The following is an 18,349-nucleotide window of genomic DNA, read 5'->3' on the forward strand; positions in this document are numbered from 1 at the left end:
ATTTCTAGGTAATTTCTAGGCAAATCGGGAAATACCTAAAAGTGGCCAGGAAATTCGAGTATAAAAAAAGAACTATACTATACACTATAACTATGCACTATAAAAAAGAACGCGACGTGATAGAAAGCTCAAATATGTCTTAAATACCTAAAAGTAGCCAGGAAATTCGAGTTTTACCTAGAAATTTTAGACATTTCTCAAATTTCTCAAATATATATATATATATACTACCGTCGGTACGAACGACGAGCGAGCTAAGAAAAGTTGCTGCCAAAATTAAATTAACATATTTTATTATTGAAAAATGATAGAAACTTGGTTCTTGGATTGTTTGAAAGCCTATTAAATTCTGCGTCGATTGATATATAAATAAATATTATTTAATATTTTTGAACAATTTTATCACCTAAGAGATTTTAAAAAACAATTGATCAAATTTTCTACTTTTGTGCAATATGTTTGTGTGGCTGCACAGTCTAGAAAAATTGAGAGAAAAAATTAAAACTCCTGCAACATAATCATTGAAGGCTCAGCTTTTATTTAAGCCTTTAAAACTTAAAATCCGTTCAACAGTTTTTGAAATATCTAAAAAAATGTCCAAGCATGTTTTTTTAAAATTTAGGCGGTGATACACACTTATTGCACTTTCGCTGCACATTGCTGCAGGGCCGAACAAACGGCATATAGTATAGGTTCTTACATCTCCATTTTTTAATGTTAAATACAATAGTAAATTAAAAGAAATTCAAGTAAGAGTTAAGAAATAAATACAAAATTATTTTGGTTAATTTACTATTTCTTATTATTTATTTATATATTATTCAATTTTTTTAAAATAAATAAGTATAATGTGATTGTCTATTCAATTGCCATTTTAATAAAAACAGCAATGTAAAAGCTGAAGAGCTATAATATGTAGTCATTAATTAATAGAAATAATGTTCATATGAAGAAATTGTTAATAAAATTAGAAGAAATGAATCTGTAAAATTGTATGTAAAACAAAACATAAAAAATAAACTTTTTTTACCAAAGTAAACTACTATTTGAACAAGAAGGTTTTGAATATGATAACTTATTTATATATTTAATAATTTATTAACATTGATAATTATGAAATTTTCAATGAATATTAAATCTAAAGTTAAAAAAACATTGAGAAGGGTTCAAAGTAAGAACCCACTCTATATGCCGCTTGTTCGGCCCTGCAGCAACGAACCAGGTGAGCAGCGAGAGTGCAATAAGTGTGTATCACCGCCTAAATTTCCGAAAAACATGTTTGGACATTTTTTTAGATATTTCAAAAACTATTGAACGGATTTTAAGTTTTAAAGGCTTAAATAAAAGCTGAGCCTTCAATGATTATGTTGCAGGAATTTTAATTTTTTCTCTCTAGACTGAGCAGCCACACAAACATATTGCACGAAAATAGAAAATTTAATCAATTTTTTTAAAAATCTCTTAGGTGATAAAATTTCTCAAAAATATTAAATAATATTTATTTCTATTACAATCGACGCAGAATTTAATAGACTTTCAAACAATCCAAGAACCAAGTTTCTATGATTTTTTAATAATAAAATATGTTAATTTAATTTCGGCAGCAACTTTTCTTAGCTCGCCCGTCGTTCGTACCCAAGTAGAAATGTCCGGAGTTAGGACGGAGTTAAACACCGACATGGTACTGACTCAGTACTGACCGTCGGTACTGACTTTCGGAACCCGATCAGTACTGGGAGTATACTGACTCCAAAACCGAATCAGTACTATGTCGGAGTTAGAAAAGTTCTAAAATCAGTACTGGCAGAAAACTGGCTTAACACTAAATCAGTACTGCGAAGGAGTTAAAAAAACAATCAAAATTTGTTATAATGTAATTAAACATTAAACATCGTTTGATTTATTAACAATTAAAATATTTGCAAAGATTTGTAAAAACATTATTCATCAACAATAATATCAAACATTTTATTAATTTATTATTAACTAATAGATATATTTTAATAATATAATAATAAATTATTATTAATTAATTATTTTTAGAATTATTACGTATTATTAATAATAAAAAAAATTTTATTTTTTAAAGCTGTATATATATTTTTATTTATTTATTTAACAAAAATTTTTCTTAAATAAATTTTTTTTTATTATTATTTTAATAAATAATTAGATTATAAATAATTTATAAATAATTATATTAATAATTTTTACCATATTATTATGATGTATCTATTAATTACTACATAATGACTTGATAAAATGTATATAAAGATATATGTATAATAATTTTTCTTGAAATAAATATAATATGCAGTGGATTTATTATTAAAGCACTGTATATATCGGTCCCACAATTCAAAAGGAAGTTTATGCGAGATAACTCCCGAGCTTGCGTGGCTATGCGGTATGTGTATTCGACTTGCGTCCTCGAGGTCTAGGGTTCGGTCCCCCGTGCGTGCGATATTTTTCCGTCTTAGTTTTAAGTGTTTTGTGTATAATTCTTAACAGTGTTACATAAAGTATAAGTTTAAATAATTAATAACCAGTAATAATAATAATTTAGTCATTAATTTAAATAAATAAGATTTAAATAAATAATGAAAAAATAAGAAAAATATTTTTTTAAAACTTATTTTAATAAAAGGAATTCTAATAATTAATTAATAATAATTAATACTAATAATAATTATTAGTATTCAATAAATTACTCCCCATGCTTTAATAATTAAATAAGGAGCTTATACTGACCGCCGGTAAAAATCAGTACTGGACAGCGTTACCAGCCAGGGTTTTCCCAGTACTGACTTAGTACTGGAGTCAGTACTGCAATACTGGCAGTCAGTACAAGATCAGTACTATGCTAGTATTACATTTCTACTTGGGTACCGACAATTTCTGACGGTAGTGTATATATGTAAATTATTAAATAAACAATTTAAACAAAATGGTATTAATTATTAAATATTAAAACCACAAAGAGATGTTGCACAACCTTTGGCATAATTTGTTGCACAAACTTTGGCATAACCTTGTCCTGGCGGGCATCTTTTGCCATACATATTATAATTTAAACGTTATAATTGCGGACAATAATAAAAATTTACATTAAACGTTGACACCCTGGATGTATATTATATTTTTAAAACAACGTTAAAAAAACTCAGCCGATATAAAGGATATAATAAGAATTTTTTTAACAAAAATGCTGTTGAATAAAATTTTTTTAATTTAATTTCATTTTAAAAATAAAATTCAATTTATTGGAAAACTAAACATTATATTGAAAATTTATTTTTAAAAATAAACTATAGTTAACTATTGAGCAATAAAGAAATTTATCTATATTTCAAAGATTGGTGATTGAATTTTTTTAAGTGAATCATTTTCTTCATTACTAAGAATGTAAAATCTTTAAGATTTAAGAAAGTTTTATTTAAAAAATTACATTATTTCTACTACATTTGCAAAAATTAAAAATCTTCTCGTAAAGAAAAGAAAATATTTATTTTAAATTCTCCAGCAGATAAAGAATAAAAATCTTTTTTTTTCTTCTCTTATTCGTTCAAAGCAGAACTTTTAATTATAAGTGGAAAATGATTATTTATTTTCTTTGAATAGGAAGCTATTCTTTAAAACTAGTGCTATTCATAATTACGACCTTGATTAAGTTCTTGAACGGAATGTTATGCAAGAACATACACAGAATTTTTATACAGGTATTTTCAATCGAAAAGAACTTTCTCACATAATATGCACTTTTTTCCACTGTCGATAAGCAATAAAGATAATTTGGCCTTTTTCCTCTAATAGTTAAAAAAAATTTCGTTAAAAAGAATAATTTTTATTTGTGAAAATTAACTTTTTTTAGAAAAATTAAATACCTATTTTTTTTGACACTTGAGTGAAAAGTAAATTTTTAGTTTTGTAGACAAACAATGAAAAATCGAAAGTATCGAATAAAATAAAATTTATGACTTTTAAAACCAAAAATATTAAAAGATAGAAAAGAAATAGTCGTTATTAATCTTTTGATGAGTCAACAGTCACTTGACATTAAGTTCGCATCTGCACTAAAAGTTATACACATGAAAACACAACAGAAAGTGGCAAATTGACAATGATTAAAGTTCATTGAATCTATTAAAGAAAAAAAACATTGAAATTCAAGTAAAAAATAGGCGTTACATTTAATTTTTTAAAACGAACTGAACTGAGAAGAATAACATTAATTTTATCAAAAAATAAAACAAAAAATTCTATCTACTAATTTCAATCACTTTATATGGCAGTCAATTGCGCTTTTGTCTGCATTTTGCGTCATGTAACGCCATTAAATGCACATATTGTTATTAGGTCCTACTTTTTCGTGAAAAACAAACTGACAGTAATGAAAATTTTATTGTTTAAAAATAAGATAGACAATTTTAAAAAAATGTATTGAATTTGAAAGTAAAGAGCAATATTTACTTACTATTCTGGGTTCATTGTTGACATACTATTACAAAAATGCAGCAATCTCAAGGGGTCGTAAGATTTCTTTAAAGTTCTTTCTGTAATTAAAGATAATGATTATAACTTCCTTAAAAAACGTAAATTATTAAGGCCACGTTCCAAGATGTAAAAGAAAAGAATCGAAACAATGGCGGTCACGTCACCTCCTCCCAAAATGACATAAATTCTATCCTACCTACTCACTCTTGAATGACAGCCACCGTTCTACATTAATAGATTACCTATGCAACGTCAAAATAAGAGAGTGCGAATAAGAAAGAGAGAGAAGATAGGTGTCGCGTTCAACGAGAGACGTATTAAGGTACTATCACATGTCACTAACAACAAGGAGATCAAATCAATTTTTTTTATTTTAAGGTACATTATTTATACGACGGTCGGTAAAAAAAAAAATTTACCGAAAAAGTAAAAATCGCTTTCACACTTTCTTTTCCGATATAATATAGGTATGTTTTCGTTGCCTGCACTAAAGGCCAACGCAGAATAGATCTGTAACCGGAACCGCAATCGTAAGCGTAACCGTAAGAATGAGTTAAAGAAGGATAGGTATATTGTTTATCCTTCTCTAACTCATTCTTACGCTTACGGTTACGATTGCGGTTCCGGTTACAGATCTATTCTGCGTTGGCCTTAAGTGTAACTTTTACACTAGTCCACCTCTCAAGAGTTAGGGTGGAGTCCCATGACAGCGTTTTGCGTTGCGTTGTAATAAGAGAGAATGCAGCAAACGTATATTTGCGACTTTTTCTCTCCCATTACGACGCAACGCAAAACGCTGTCATGGGACTCCACCCTTAGAAATGAATACGGATACGGGAACAGGGCATGCAAAAGAAAATGACAGAAGCTGTCTGTGTCCTTTTCTTTCTCATGCCCTGTTTCCGTAACCGTATTCATTAACTGTGTTAGCCTTAAGGCCTAAGCAGAATAGAATCTTTTACCGAAACCGATAAACAATATACCTATCCTTCTTTAACTCATTCTTACGCTTACGGTTTCGACTGCGGTTCCGGTTAAAGATTCTATTCTGCGTTGGCCTTTAACAAGTTTGATGTAAATTTGAGCAATTTTAAAAAACTAGCCACCATATTGGATCCGACATTTTGAATTTTGAAAATTTGCCTTCAGATTTGTAATCAGCGACCCCGAAAACCCTTGAGTAACAAGTTTTAACAAAATTCGATCTGTGGGTTTCTCGGGGACACGAAAGGGTAAAAAAATGTTTTTTACTTTGTGTCAAGCAGAATATTATTAAAAGATATTTTAATTAATTTACAAAACTAATAATACTGTAATGTAAAAAAAATAAATGTTACAGAATGATATTGTAAAATTATGGTATACAATCCCATCAGAACATAAAGCGTAAACCGGCCTACGCAGAATAGAATCTTTAACCGGAACCGCAATCGTAAGCGTAAGAATAAGTTAAGGAAGGATAGGTATATTGTTTATCCTTCTCTAACTCATTCTTACGCTTACGGTTACGATTGCGGTTCCGGTTAAAGATTCTATTCTGCGTAGGCCTTATGGCACGGTCACAGCTCGGCCTGCTTGCCTGCATAGGCATCCGTAATGCCTAAGCACAAGAGAGACGAATGCGGGATATGGAAGTTCCCGCAACCGTCTAGATGCTGATTCCACACTTACCCAGTCGATCCGCTTTTCCGTGGCCCTTTACGTGAGATAGAAAAAGACAGACTATCTCTATCTTTTTCTGTCTCAGAGTGCAGTCCCATGTAGGTAGATTAGTAGAACAGTGGAATAGTGGAGTAAACTGTCGACCAATGAGTTGTTTTTAGAGGAATTGAGCTGAATATGATCTATACAGGAAGAAAAGCTATCCGTCAGTCATAGGAAAGTATGGGAATCGCATAAGTCTGTCTCACTCCCACTCATGGGATATGACTGACGTGGTAGGTTTTCGTACTGTATGATTTGTGGTTCATGGTGAAAATAAAATAACAGAAATTATTTTAAACTTTTGCTGGGAATTAGTCAATATTAATATAAATTAAGATAATTGAGGGCTTGGATCAAAGAACCGACGCGACGCTTCGTAATGTTCTGTGCGTTTACAAGCGTCGGTTCTTCAATCCGAGCCCTCAATTGTATATTTTAATATTAATATACTGTTAATTTTTATTTTAAAATTATAAATATATTTTAATGTTTCTTTATTTTGAAAAATGTTGTAAAATTTATATTTTATTCTGTACCACTATTCTACCGAAATGCAAGTACCTATGTTCCATGTGGGTGAACAAAAAAAGGAGAATAGCATTATAGCTGTTGCATAGCCAATAATAACCGATATTTCCGCTATAACTCAATTTAACACCTTTCACGATTCGCTGCCTCTATTCCACTATTCTACCTACATGGGACATAGGTACCCAAAACTTGGTAGAATAGATTATTGGAAAAACTGCACGAAATTTAACATGATATTGTTTACTTAGTTTATATAAAAATATACGTAAAGAGAGTATAAATGAGATGACTTACCAGCAAAAATTTAAAATAATTTCTGTTATTGCTTTCTCATAGACTTTATGTACGAATATGGGCACTGCCCGTATAAATGTTCTAAATAAATAAAAAAAAAATGTCGACGTATTTTGATTTCCGATGTCCAAAAAACGGATTATAAAAATTTGTCCCGATGTGTGTGTGTACAAACATTACATTTGCCTCAATATCTCAGAACGAGAAAGAGCTAAAGGCCTCAATTTTTTTTAAATTGTAGGTCTCCCCGGGGGACATAATATGAGAGTATTTTCAGTCCGATTCATAAAGTTTTTCTTTAGTTTTGTAGAGTTTTTTTCAGACGCATCTTTTGAGCCCTAAAGGCCAACGCAGAATAGATCTGTAACCGGAACCGCAATCGTAACCGTAAGCGGAAGAATGAGTTAGAGAAGGATAAACAATATACCTATCCTTCTTTAACTCATTCTTACGGTTACGCTTACGATTGCGGTTCCGGTTACAGATCTATTCTGCGTTGGCCTTCATTGAACATTTTTCGTTTATATTAAGGACGCTGCACGGTGGGAAATATTTAAAAGTACACATAGGCGTAGCGAGCGATTTCTCCTCAACTTCCACTCTTTTCCCCTTTTTTCGTCCATCTTGGTGAAATTTTTTGACTTTGATAATTAATTAAAAAAAATCCAGATTGAAAATGAAAAAAAGGGCGATTTAGGGAAAAATAATATTTAATAGAGAATATTCAACAAGTTTTCTTATGACGATTAGATGTTTCTATGGGCGTGAATATCAATCCGCGTTTTCCAAAACATAGCAAACTGACAGCTCAATATGGGAGGTTAGCCACGGCCGACTATATCAGGTTGCACCGTTTGCGTAGTACAGTAGAAATGAACGTGAGGAACAAAAATATTAAATGTCAATTATACTCTCATTGTTTACTATTACATTTATTATTTGTTTATTTATTTATTATTGTTATTATATCTATTATTATTTATTATTTTACTTACTTTTTTAAAATATTATTATGGAAAAGTATTAAAACAATAAAGGAAAATTTTTTATGAAAAAATTATTAAACAAATAAAATTTCTAAACAAAAAAAAAGTAAATAATAAAAAATTATGAAATGTATAATTTTAAAAATTTTTTATTGTTATTTTTATTATTGATATTTTTAAGTATATGAAAAATCTAATTTAAATATTCCACAAAATTAGTTTTAAAGTAATTTTTTATAAGGAATTCAACGGTCATAAAATAAAAGCGGACAGAAAATATTTTGACCCTTTTTCAATTATCATTTTTCTTAAAAATTGGTGGATTTCGAAACACACGCGTAATTTGGTAGAAAATATGTTTTTAAATCCATGAAAAGAATTCCAAATGAAATCGATGATTTTCATAATTACCTATAGAAGTATTGTTTTGAAAAAAATCTTTGTTTTTAAACTGAAAATTCTAAAAATAACATTGTTATTCAATTTTTCTATATGGAAAATTATTTGTTTACTTATTTAATTTCTGATCAAAATTTAATCTTAATTTTTCTGTATTTCTATTTTTCATCAATAAAAATTATGATATGAAATTATTTAGAAAAATAAATGTCAAAAAATGCCTTTTTTTAATAAAAAAAAAGCTGCAATGTATTGAAAAAAGACGAAAATTTAATAATCTACTTCAAAAATTGTTAGAAAAAAATTGCAAACATCAACGTCGTTTTCTCAAGACAAAAATGGTTTTCATAATTGGAAATAAATTCTGAGTACCTCCGTGTTTCAGAAAAAGGACTTTTTTCATAAAAAAGATCCAATTTTATGACAAAAATTATGTTTAATAATATTTTCATAAAAAATTTACATTACTTTGTTTTATACTTTTCCATTATAATATTTCTAAAAAGTAAGAATAATAATAAATAATAATAGATAAATAAACAAATAAATATAATTATTTATATAATATTAAATAATAAAAGTAATGACTTATTATTTTTGTTGATCATCTACGTCCCTACATTACCATAGCGTAAATACTTTCAACACGAAAATGGTGCAACCTGTTATGGTCGGCAAAGGCCTACATCGAGCTGTTGCTTTGTTTTGTAAAACGCGGATTTATATTTACGCTCCTAGAAACATCTAATCGTCATAAGTAAGTTTGAATTATATTCTCTATTAAATATTATTTTTCCTTAAATCGCCCTTTTTTTCATTTTCTGTCTGAATTTTTCAAAATTAATTATCAAAGTCGAAAACTTCCCCTCTTTTGGTGTAATTTTTTTCTTTGATAATTAATTTTTAAAAATTCAGACAGAAAATGAAAAAAAGGGCGATTTAGGGAAAAATAATATTTAATAGAGAATATAAAACAAATTTTCTTATGACGATTAGATGTTTCTATGGGCGTAAATATCAATCCGCGTTTTACGAAACATATCAAACTGATAGCTCTATATGTAGGGAGAAGTTGGACATGGCCGACCATAACAGGTTGCTCCGTTTGCGTGGTACAGTAGGAATGAACGTGAGGAACAAAAATATTAAATGTCAATTACTCTTATTGTTTACTATTATATTTATTATTTGTTTATTTATTTATTATTGTTATTATATCTATTATTATTTATTATTATACTTACTTTTTAAAAATATTATTATGGAAAATTATTAAAACAATAAAGGGAAATTTTTTATGAAAAAATTATTAAACAAATAAAATTACTAAACAAAAAAAAGTAAATAATAAAAAATTATGAAATGTATAATTTTTTAAATTATATTAGTTATAAAAATTTTTTTAAACAAAATTATTTCAAATACCAAGATTAATTTTTTTTATAGACAATTTGAAAATTAATAGGAATAATAATAATATGACACATTCAGAAAAAATAAATTTTAATAGATAATTTTTTTTTTATTATTTATCAACTATAGTTTATTTCTAAAAAAATTATACATTTCATAATTTTTTATTATTTACTCTTTTTTGTTTAGAAATTTTATTTGTTTAATAATTTTTTCATAAAAAATTTTCCTTTTATTGTTTTAATAATTTTCCATAATAATGTTTTTAAAAAGTAAGTATAATAATAAATAATAATAGATATAATAACAATAATAAATAAATAAAAAATAATAAATATAATAGTAAACAATAACAGGGTTCCTACCCAGATAACAAAATGCGCGTTGTGTGCTACTAATATCATCTGCACGCGTGCCGATTTATCCGCACTATGCGCGTTCACTGGACCACTCAGATGCGTCATCATATGCGATCCATAACTGTCGCATATTGTGATGGGCACATGCGTGACGGTATAATGCGAATAAATTATATTTATACTTCAGCCTTATTTGAATTAAATAAAAAGAAAAGATTATTGACATTAGTAATTTTTTTTAAATTAAAATGTTATTTATAAAAACGATTTTAATTTAATATTTCAGTACAATTTTGGAATTTTTTTTTTTACTAAAAATTAAATCCACAATAATTCCTCACAATAATATCGCAATAAAAAACAATAAAAAATGAAATCACAATAAAAACTTATTTTGATAACACACCACAAACAATGCTGTCGCCATTATAAAATGTGTGATTGCCGATACGGGTGGTTGCGCATCATTAATTGCGTGCGTATTAAGTGCAGTTCACTGCACACGCATTCACAGCATTCGCACTGTGGATGGTAAAATGCGTATGGATTGACTCTTCTAGCGAGTCGCACTTGTGAACGGAACATGCTTATCATTTTGTATCACAGGCGCTTACGAAATGCAGTTCACAACACTCGCATTATTACCAGCGTCACAGACGATAGTAAGATGCGTATATGAACCGACTCATCTGGTAAGTCGCAGTTAGTGCAAGAAACATGCGTTTAAATGCGACGCACGATTGTTATCTGGGTACAGAATCTGGAAATCATGGAAATGGTATGGAATTTTTAAAAGGCTTCTGGAAATCAGGGAAATAATGGAAAAGGCCTGGAACTTTTAAAAGTTTCTAAATTTTTTCTGTTTTCCATTTTTTCTCTTGAATAGAAATTCAAATAATAACAAAGCTAAATGGCATAAAAGAGAAGAAAAAATATTGAATTTTAAAAAATTCGATTTTTCGGATTTTTGATAATTTTCTATAATTTTAGATTTTTTACCAAAGAGTCGAGACTATTAAATAAGTAAAGTATTTTCCAAGAGCCCAAAAATAATGAAGCTAAATCCCATAAAAGAGAGGAAAAAATGTTGAATTTTAAGAAATTCGGATTTTTGAATTTTTGATAATTTTCGATATTTTTAGATTTTTTACCAAAGAGTCCCCACACAGCACCGAAAATTCCCTGAACCTCGATTGAACCTTGCGCGGAGAGGTTCGGAAACTTCAGTAGCGAGATTCATACAAGTTTGTGTGGATGTTCAAATGTCCACATATATACAAGGTTTATCGCAGACATTGACTGAATATTGCATATCAATTTTCGTGAGATATTAATCGCAAATATTATTGCAAATTATTTCGAAAGATTTCAGGAAATTTAAAAGCGAAATTCGTTAAATATAATAATTAAATATTCTGTAAATTTAAAAAAGAGCGTAAATGTGGAATTTTTTAAAAAATTAAGTAAATTACAAAAAAATTAATATAATCAGATAAATAAAGTAGAATTTCATAGGTATATGTATATTTATTGATAATTCAAAGGTTAAATTATAATTCACAGAATTTCGAATTTCATATATTATTATTAAAATTATTTATTCCGTTGCTCTTAGTCTTCCCTTTTTTCTTCTTTTTCCGTTTTCCACTTGATCGTACGCTGAAAAACAAGTTATATTATATTATTTCTTAATTTTATTTATCGAAAAACTTAATTAAATTTACTTCTATTCAATTATCTGTATCCTGACACAGTGAAAGGAACTTTACCTCCATAAAAATTAATTTTAAGTAATTTATAACATTTTATCTAAATTATTTCAATCGACAAAATTGATTAATAACTGAAAATCAATATTTTTAGGCGTGTGGTCCTTTTCACGCGTCAGGACACTTTATTTTTAAAGTCAAATATTTAAAACTACATATTTTCTGCATAATTTTTTAAAGAATGTTTCTGCAGAAACCTGTATTGTCATATACATATTATAACTATTGTTAAGTGTATATAAAATTAGTTTTAAATGATAAGAATAAAAACATTAATATTACTCTACATAAATAATGATAAAATATAATTCTTTAAATAATGAAAATTATGCTGCTTTTTAAGAATAAACTGTTGTACCGTAACTTTGACAAAAAATTGTTAAAAAATTAAAATTTTAGGAGATTGACAAGTAACATAACGTTAAGAATTTTACAAATAATCTGGACTACGAGAAAAAATTTAGAGAATAAATATCAATAAAACATAATTATCTTCAATGTAAAAAATAGTTTTACCTCTTCTTGAATCGTAAATAATCATACTCGCCGTGTCTGAAACACAAAACAGAATCAAAGGTTTTAAGTTAGTTTTCATACGTTTATTAAGAAAAGGTATTATAGAATATTCTGGTTTCATTTACCGGTAGAGATAACAGCAAGTTGTGGGTAAAAGGCGTATTTTCTCCATTCACCTCAAAAATAACGTTGCTCTGACGTTATTTCCATTGCCATATTCTAATTGATTTTTATTAACATATTTTCTTTATGTCCATTGTTTTTTATTTATTTCGTAAAATATTTTTAATTTTAAAAGAAAAATTTGTTATCGAAATTTTGAATAATTTATCATAATTACAAAAAATATTTTATTCCAAACTATAATAGTTTACAACGAGTTACATTCTTCAAAAAGTTTTTGATAAACATGTTTTAAAACTGACAAGTGTTTAAAATTAAATTTTTTTTTTCAATAAGTGCTTGTTTTAAAAATGTTAAATGAAATATCAATTATATTTTATCAATATAAATTATGGTTTTAAAATGATGCAGCGTTGGCCCCTGAAACAATTTATGTAGAAATGTTAATTAAAAATTAATATTTTTTAAAACATGGCCAATTAAAAAAGTAAACAAAATTTTCCTGACTTTTTTTTACCAATGGCCATCATTTTTAAACATTAGAGATTCATTCATTGGCAATAAAAATAGCTTTTTGAATAATTTTTGTTATTAAATATTTAATTTAAAAATGTGAAAAATGCAAATTTTAATTTCTTTAATGGAGAAAAGTTATTTTAAAAAAGGTTTAATTCGTTCAAAAAACTTAATTTAAATTTAATTATGTTTAAAAAATTACCTGTGCATATTTAAAAAATGACCAACATGCTGCGCTTGCATGGTACAAATAATGCATGACAAAATCATGGTTCGTATTGATTTAATCTATTCCGAAGCCATTATTCTGAATTTTCCCCATCTAAATCAGAGAAAGAAAAATTCTGAGCTGCCTCTTTCTCTAGTCTTTTTTCTTCCTTCTTCCTAAAAAACAAATATATTATTAATGTTAAATCGAAATTTAAAACAATAACCATAAGATAAATATACGTACTTTAACCGCTTAATTTTGTCGTTACAATGGACCAGCCAGTCTTCAATCCATGAATCAATGTTGGCTTGGGTTTCATTTTTATATAGTTTTCTTGATGCCTCTGGAAGTGAGTTATTAAAATTATATTTAACTCATTTGTGAAAAAGCAAAATTTTAGAGAAGAGCGTTAAAATAAAATCAGAGTGGCCGCAAAATTTTATTTTCAAAATTCCCTGACTTTGCCCTAATTTTTCTCTGACTAATTTTTTATTTTCTCTGAATAACAAATTTTTGATTTATTTTATATTCTACATTAAAATGTCCGTAAGAAGGTTCAAACTTATAAAAAATGCAAGGACACCATTATAATGAGCTATATTACAAAAACGTCTAAATAAAAACTGAATTGACATTTAAGTAACAACATTTTGTAATTTGTGGTGTTTTTCAATCAAAATTCCCTGACTTTTCCCTGATTTCCAGTTGTTCCCTGACTTGAGGCCACCCTGAAAATTAAAGAATGAATTACTTACGCACTACTAGACGATGAAAAACAGAACCCTGAAACGCAATTTTCTTGCCCCCTCTTCCCTGGAAAGTAAATATTGTGCCAGTTGTTGGGTTTATTAGTGCATTCATAATGGATTTGACAGTCATGGAGAGGGTTCTTAACTTTCCCAAACCTGTAATTGATTTAACCTGAAAAGAGTACATTTCGTTATATCTATAAAATTAAAACTCCACTGTTATAAACATTTTATTTAAAAAACAAAGGTTAATAAAAATGAAAAAGTTAAAACTACTCACTACACTTTTATAGTAATCTTTGTCGTCCAATTTTATTTTCATCTCGTCATAATCTGCCTGCGTGTTTATAGGAAAGTTTGATAAATGGTCCTCTGTATCGGAATCATCTAATTCTTTAGCAGGCTGCATTGAGTCTATTCGTGACACGATATATTCACATACTACTCCTATAGTGTTGACTTTTTTGTGCAGACAAACATCTTCGGGCGACACTAAACAGTGATCAAGACATTTGTTTTTATATAAGGGTAAAGAGAAAATAAATGTTACGATAGGATAGTTTTGTGCCCTTTTAGGTTACCGGTCGTTCACAAACTATGTAGCCCTATTTTTAAAATCTTAACACTCCCCGGTAGTAGATTTTTACATAGAATAGTGCCATTTTTTCTGCTTGTCAATATTTCCCTGACTGTTTCTTGATTTTAATCAAAAATATTTATGTTCATTCTAATCCTGCTGAGAACTTTAATTCTAAATTTTTCAAAAATTCAATTACTTTCTTAATTTTTATCATTAAAAATTATCATAAAATAAATATTAAAAAAAATTATTTCTAAAAGTAAACCAATAACATTATTTAATAAAATTATTTAGAATTTCAACAGAAATTCGTTTTTATTTCAATTCTTTTTAAAAACTTTAACTCAATTTCTACTATTTTTAAATACAAAAATAAATAATATATTGAAAAATTGGTTGTTTCTTAGATTCTAATTCTTATAAAGAATTATAAAAAATTTATCCATTTTTTAAAAAATAATTGAATTTCTAAAATTAATTTTATTATTTACAAAAATAATTGAATTCTTGCGAAGAATTTTATTTTATTCTTTTTTAATAATCTAATTCTCGTGAAAAATTTTATTATTTGGGAAAATAATTAAATTATTGTGGTAAAATCTTACTGTTCCAACTAGCCACTTCCTGTGGATCATCAGAAAATCTGGAACTTTTTCTTTTCTTCCCCCTACCTGCATTCGCATCTTCTAAAATAACAAATTTTTACAATAAAATTTTATAAAATAAATTAATTAAATGAATAGTGATAGTATTTCTTGATTGAATTTGAATTTTAAAATTAGATATGAAATTTACTGCATGTAAAATTTTATTGAATCAAATATAAGTCATAAAATACATTTTAATCTTTAAAAATCAATTGTTATAGAAAAACGGTAAAACAATTTTTAGTAATTCAGACTCATGAAAATGTTTAAAGTGATTGAATTTTTAAAGAAGTTAATTTAAATTATTATAAGCAATTGATTATTGTTTAAATTATAATTCATGAGTTTGTTTTACAAATTAGAATTCAATAAAAAACAAACTCACCACGCTGTAAATCTCCTGTTAGAACCTCCTGTGGATCAATTTGATCGCGGCCTTGACCTTGGTCCTGCGTCGGTGGTCCTTCTGGACGCTTGCCTATAAAGACATTACAATAAAACCAAAAGTGGAAAAGCAAACGTAATATTATAAAGTTTTTCTACATTTATGAAAATTTATTAAAAATATAATGCCAAATTCGGAATCAACGAGGTCAAAAACTCGCGAATATAAATCTGATTCCAGGCGAATTTTACTAATTTTTATACTATTTTGGAACTAGAAAACAAAAAACTATTTCTGCTATTTAAATGTTAGTATTTTACTAGATTCGATTATCGGGCTTCATTTAATTAATTATTAAAGGAAACAATATAAATATACGTTAAAAAACTCACCATTTGATTCCGTTTCTTTAGAAGTATGTGCATGACTTTCTGTAGCAGCCATTTCATCCTCTAGCAAAATTTTTTCAGCTACTTCTACTACAGATTTATCACCTGAAACATTTGCTCTCTTGACAGGGGACACATTATTTCTTGCTTCTAAAATGAAATAAATTATAGTTCATGATAATTAAGTTATTCATTTGTAAATTTTTTTAACATAAATAAATTAACTCAAAATTTAATAATGCTTACGGTACTGTAAAGAATTTATGTCCAGTTTTTTTAATTGAGAAGTGAATGTTTTGTTTGTCGTCGTCCCATTTGAACCATGCTCTCCGTCCGTAAAATCACTATCAATTCTTTTTTCGTTTCGAGAATGTCTCGAGCTTTTTAAAATTTCCATATTCAGATTATCATCCGTTTCGATGTCTGAAATACCATCTAAATAAAAATCACGTTTCTTTGCGGCATCTTCTAATGTAGCTGTAAAGTAAATTTTTTTTAATGTTATTTATACTAAAGTCAGATGTTTTTAATTTTACTTTTAAACAATTATAATCGAAATTTTTTTAATAAAGTACAAAAATTACTTCTACTTATTTAAAACTAAAAATTAATTTATTGAAATTTTTTTTATTAAATTTGTTGTCAATTTAGTGATTTTAGATAATTTTACAAAATTCTATGAGAATTCAATTATTTACAATAATTTTTCAATTAAAAAGTCTTAAAAATTATTTATTGATAAATGTTTGTAATAATATCTTACTTATTTTTAATTATTTTAATAAGTTTTCCGTAAATCCAATTTTTTAAGAAGATTTTAATTATTTTTTGAATTAAGGAAAAAATTTAAATTTTATATTAAAATAATAGTGATTTGAAGTTGTTTAATGTAAACGACAGTTGACAAGAATTTTCTCAAAATTTAAAATTAAATTAAAAGATGTAAATAATAATAATAAATGAATTCTTAAACAATTTTTAAATAAGAAATTTTTATAAATATTTTAAAGGTTCAATATTTTTAAATACAAATTTTAATCACCTGTGTTGCGAACATGCTTGAGGACAGTGTAAGGTGTTCCTTTTGTGTCACTACCCCATCTGATGTCTTTCTTACAATTTGGATCCTGTAAATATTTCTTTAGTTCCTTTTCACTTTTGTGGGGAGGGTACAAACTCGATACAATTTTGCCATTTTCATCGAAAGTAGCCCAAGAACTTCGGATAATTGCAACCCCGTCTTCGAATTCGACAACGGCGAAAATCTGGTCGCTCATAGTTGCAGCTTATAAAAGAATTAAAATAGAAGTTAATGTAATAACAACAATATATAGAAAAATATACAGAAATAAATATGTAGACAATATACAGAAAATTTTCTCCAAAGATCTGAGATGGGCCGAGTTATAGTTTATAACTTTGAAAGTATTGAGTTTAGAAAAAAGTTGTCAAAGAAAGAAAATTTTGGTTTTTCTTTAACTTTTAAGTAATTTAAAAAACAAATTTTTTTTATAAACAATTTAATTTAAAAATTAAAAGAACGAAAACTATGATTCGGCCCACGTCAAGTCTTTTGAGAAAATTTTCTTTGTATTGTTAGTTATAAATAAATAATAAAAATTAATCACACCCAAATTTAAAAAAAAATTAATACTGAAAAGCTAAAGTTCGTACCTTACTTTGATAAAAATTACAAGCAAAGAAAATTTTTGTAGCGGTCTCATCTGTCAGACCGGCATATCACTTCAAAGGTTAATCTCATTTAATTAAGATAAATTATTATTCTCATGTTATATCATATATCAAAATTTAATTGTATATAATTTTCGAATATTTATATAAATATACATTTTTTTCGCAAAATGGAATTGAAAACGTTCTTAACGCAACGTGCAATTTGAGGTTATAAAAATGGTTTTAACCGTTTTAAAGTTCTATTCCACAATTATAAATCAATATAACAATTTTTCCGCACTACACTAATAAATACATTGAAAATAAAATAAAACACCTTACCTTTATGCCCGATTGAGTTGATTTTCTTGGATTAAAATTAAAGGTAAACTGGAAACCCTGGAAACACACAATCTTTTCTGCGAAGCACGCTTTTAAAACCACGTATAAGTAATGTTGATACTTAGGAGTTAGGTCGCCTGCTGTAGACAGACGCCGCAAATTCTCGCGATATTGCCCGCGAGAAAGTCATTTAAATATAAAAAAACCATTGGTTGGAATTGGACTTCCTGTCAAAAAAGTGCTATCCTTCCACGAATAGTAATTGTTT

The 18,349-nt window shown here is 27.3% G+C and overlaps 2 protein-coding genes across 2 annotated transcripts in view; both read right to left on the reverse strand.

The window, feature by feature from the left end:
* The window catches only part of LOC122508306 (ras-related protein Rab-1A), a 63,567-nt gene extending 58,846 nt beyond the window's left edge, over positions 1-4,721 (reverse strand). Inside the window, exon 1 of the mRNA XM_043621582.1 lies at positions 4,475-4,721. Within this exon, the coding sequence (XP_043477517.1) occupies positions 4,475-4,497 (23 nt within the window). The 5' untranslated portion in view covers positions 4,498-4,721. The remainder of the gene's footprint in view (positions 1-4,474) is intronic.
* A 6,966-nt stretch (positions 4,722-11,687) lies between these two features.
* LOC122508308 lies at positions 11,688-18,233 on the reverse strand. The gene is made up of 13 exons (XM_043621584.1): positions 18,082-18,233; positions 17,108-17,350; positions 16,312-16,542; positions 16,069-16,215; positions 15,677-15,769; positions 15,250-15,330; positions 14,345-14,556; positions 14,071-14,236; positions 13,559-13,658; positions 13,307-13,488; positions 12,591-13,008; positions 12,466-12,501; positions 11,688-11,839 (listed from the first exon to the last, which is right to left on the reverse strand). Exons 2-10 carry the CDS (start codon positions 17,340-17,342, stop codon positions 13,407-13,409), a joined length of 1,347 nt encoding a protein of 448 aa, XP_043477519.1. The 5' UTR covers positions 17,343-17,350; positions 18,082-18,233; the 3' UTR covers positions 11,688-11,839; positions 12,466-12,501; positions 12,591-13,008; positions 13,307-13,406.
* Positions 18,234-18,349: the final 116 nt, after the last annotated feature.

The sequence above is a fragment of the Leptopilina heterotoma genome, unplaced genomic scaffold (assembly GCF_015476425.1).
Source record: "Leptopilina heterotoma isolate Lh14 unplaced genomic scaffold, ASM1547642v1 Lhet_530, whole genome shotgun sequence".
In the NCBI taxonomy this organism is placed as follows: Eukaryota; Metazoa; Arthropoda; class Insecta; order Hymenoptera; family Figitidae; genus Leptopilina; species Leptopilina heterotoma.

Bases quoted from the DNA above. Each gene is read 5' to 3' on its own strand.
- LOC122508308 (XM_043621584.1), bottom strand. From the start codon at position 17,342: ATGAGCGACCAGATTTTCGCCGTTGTCGAATTCGAAGACGGGGTTGCA. The intron at 16,543-17,107 runs GTGATTAAAATT...TTTACTTTACAG, and splicing joins CAAGCATGTTCGCAACACAG to CTACATTAGAAGATGCCGCA. The intron at 14,557-15,249 runs GTAAGATTTTAC...ATCACTGTTTAG, and splicing joins GGAAGTGGCTAGTTGGAACA to TGTCGCCCGAAGATGTTTGT.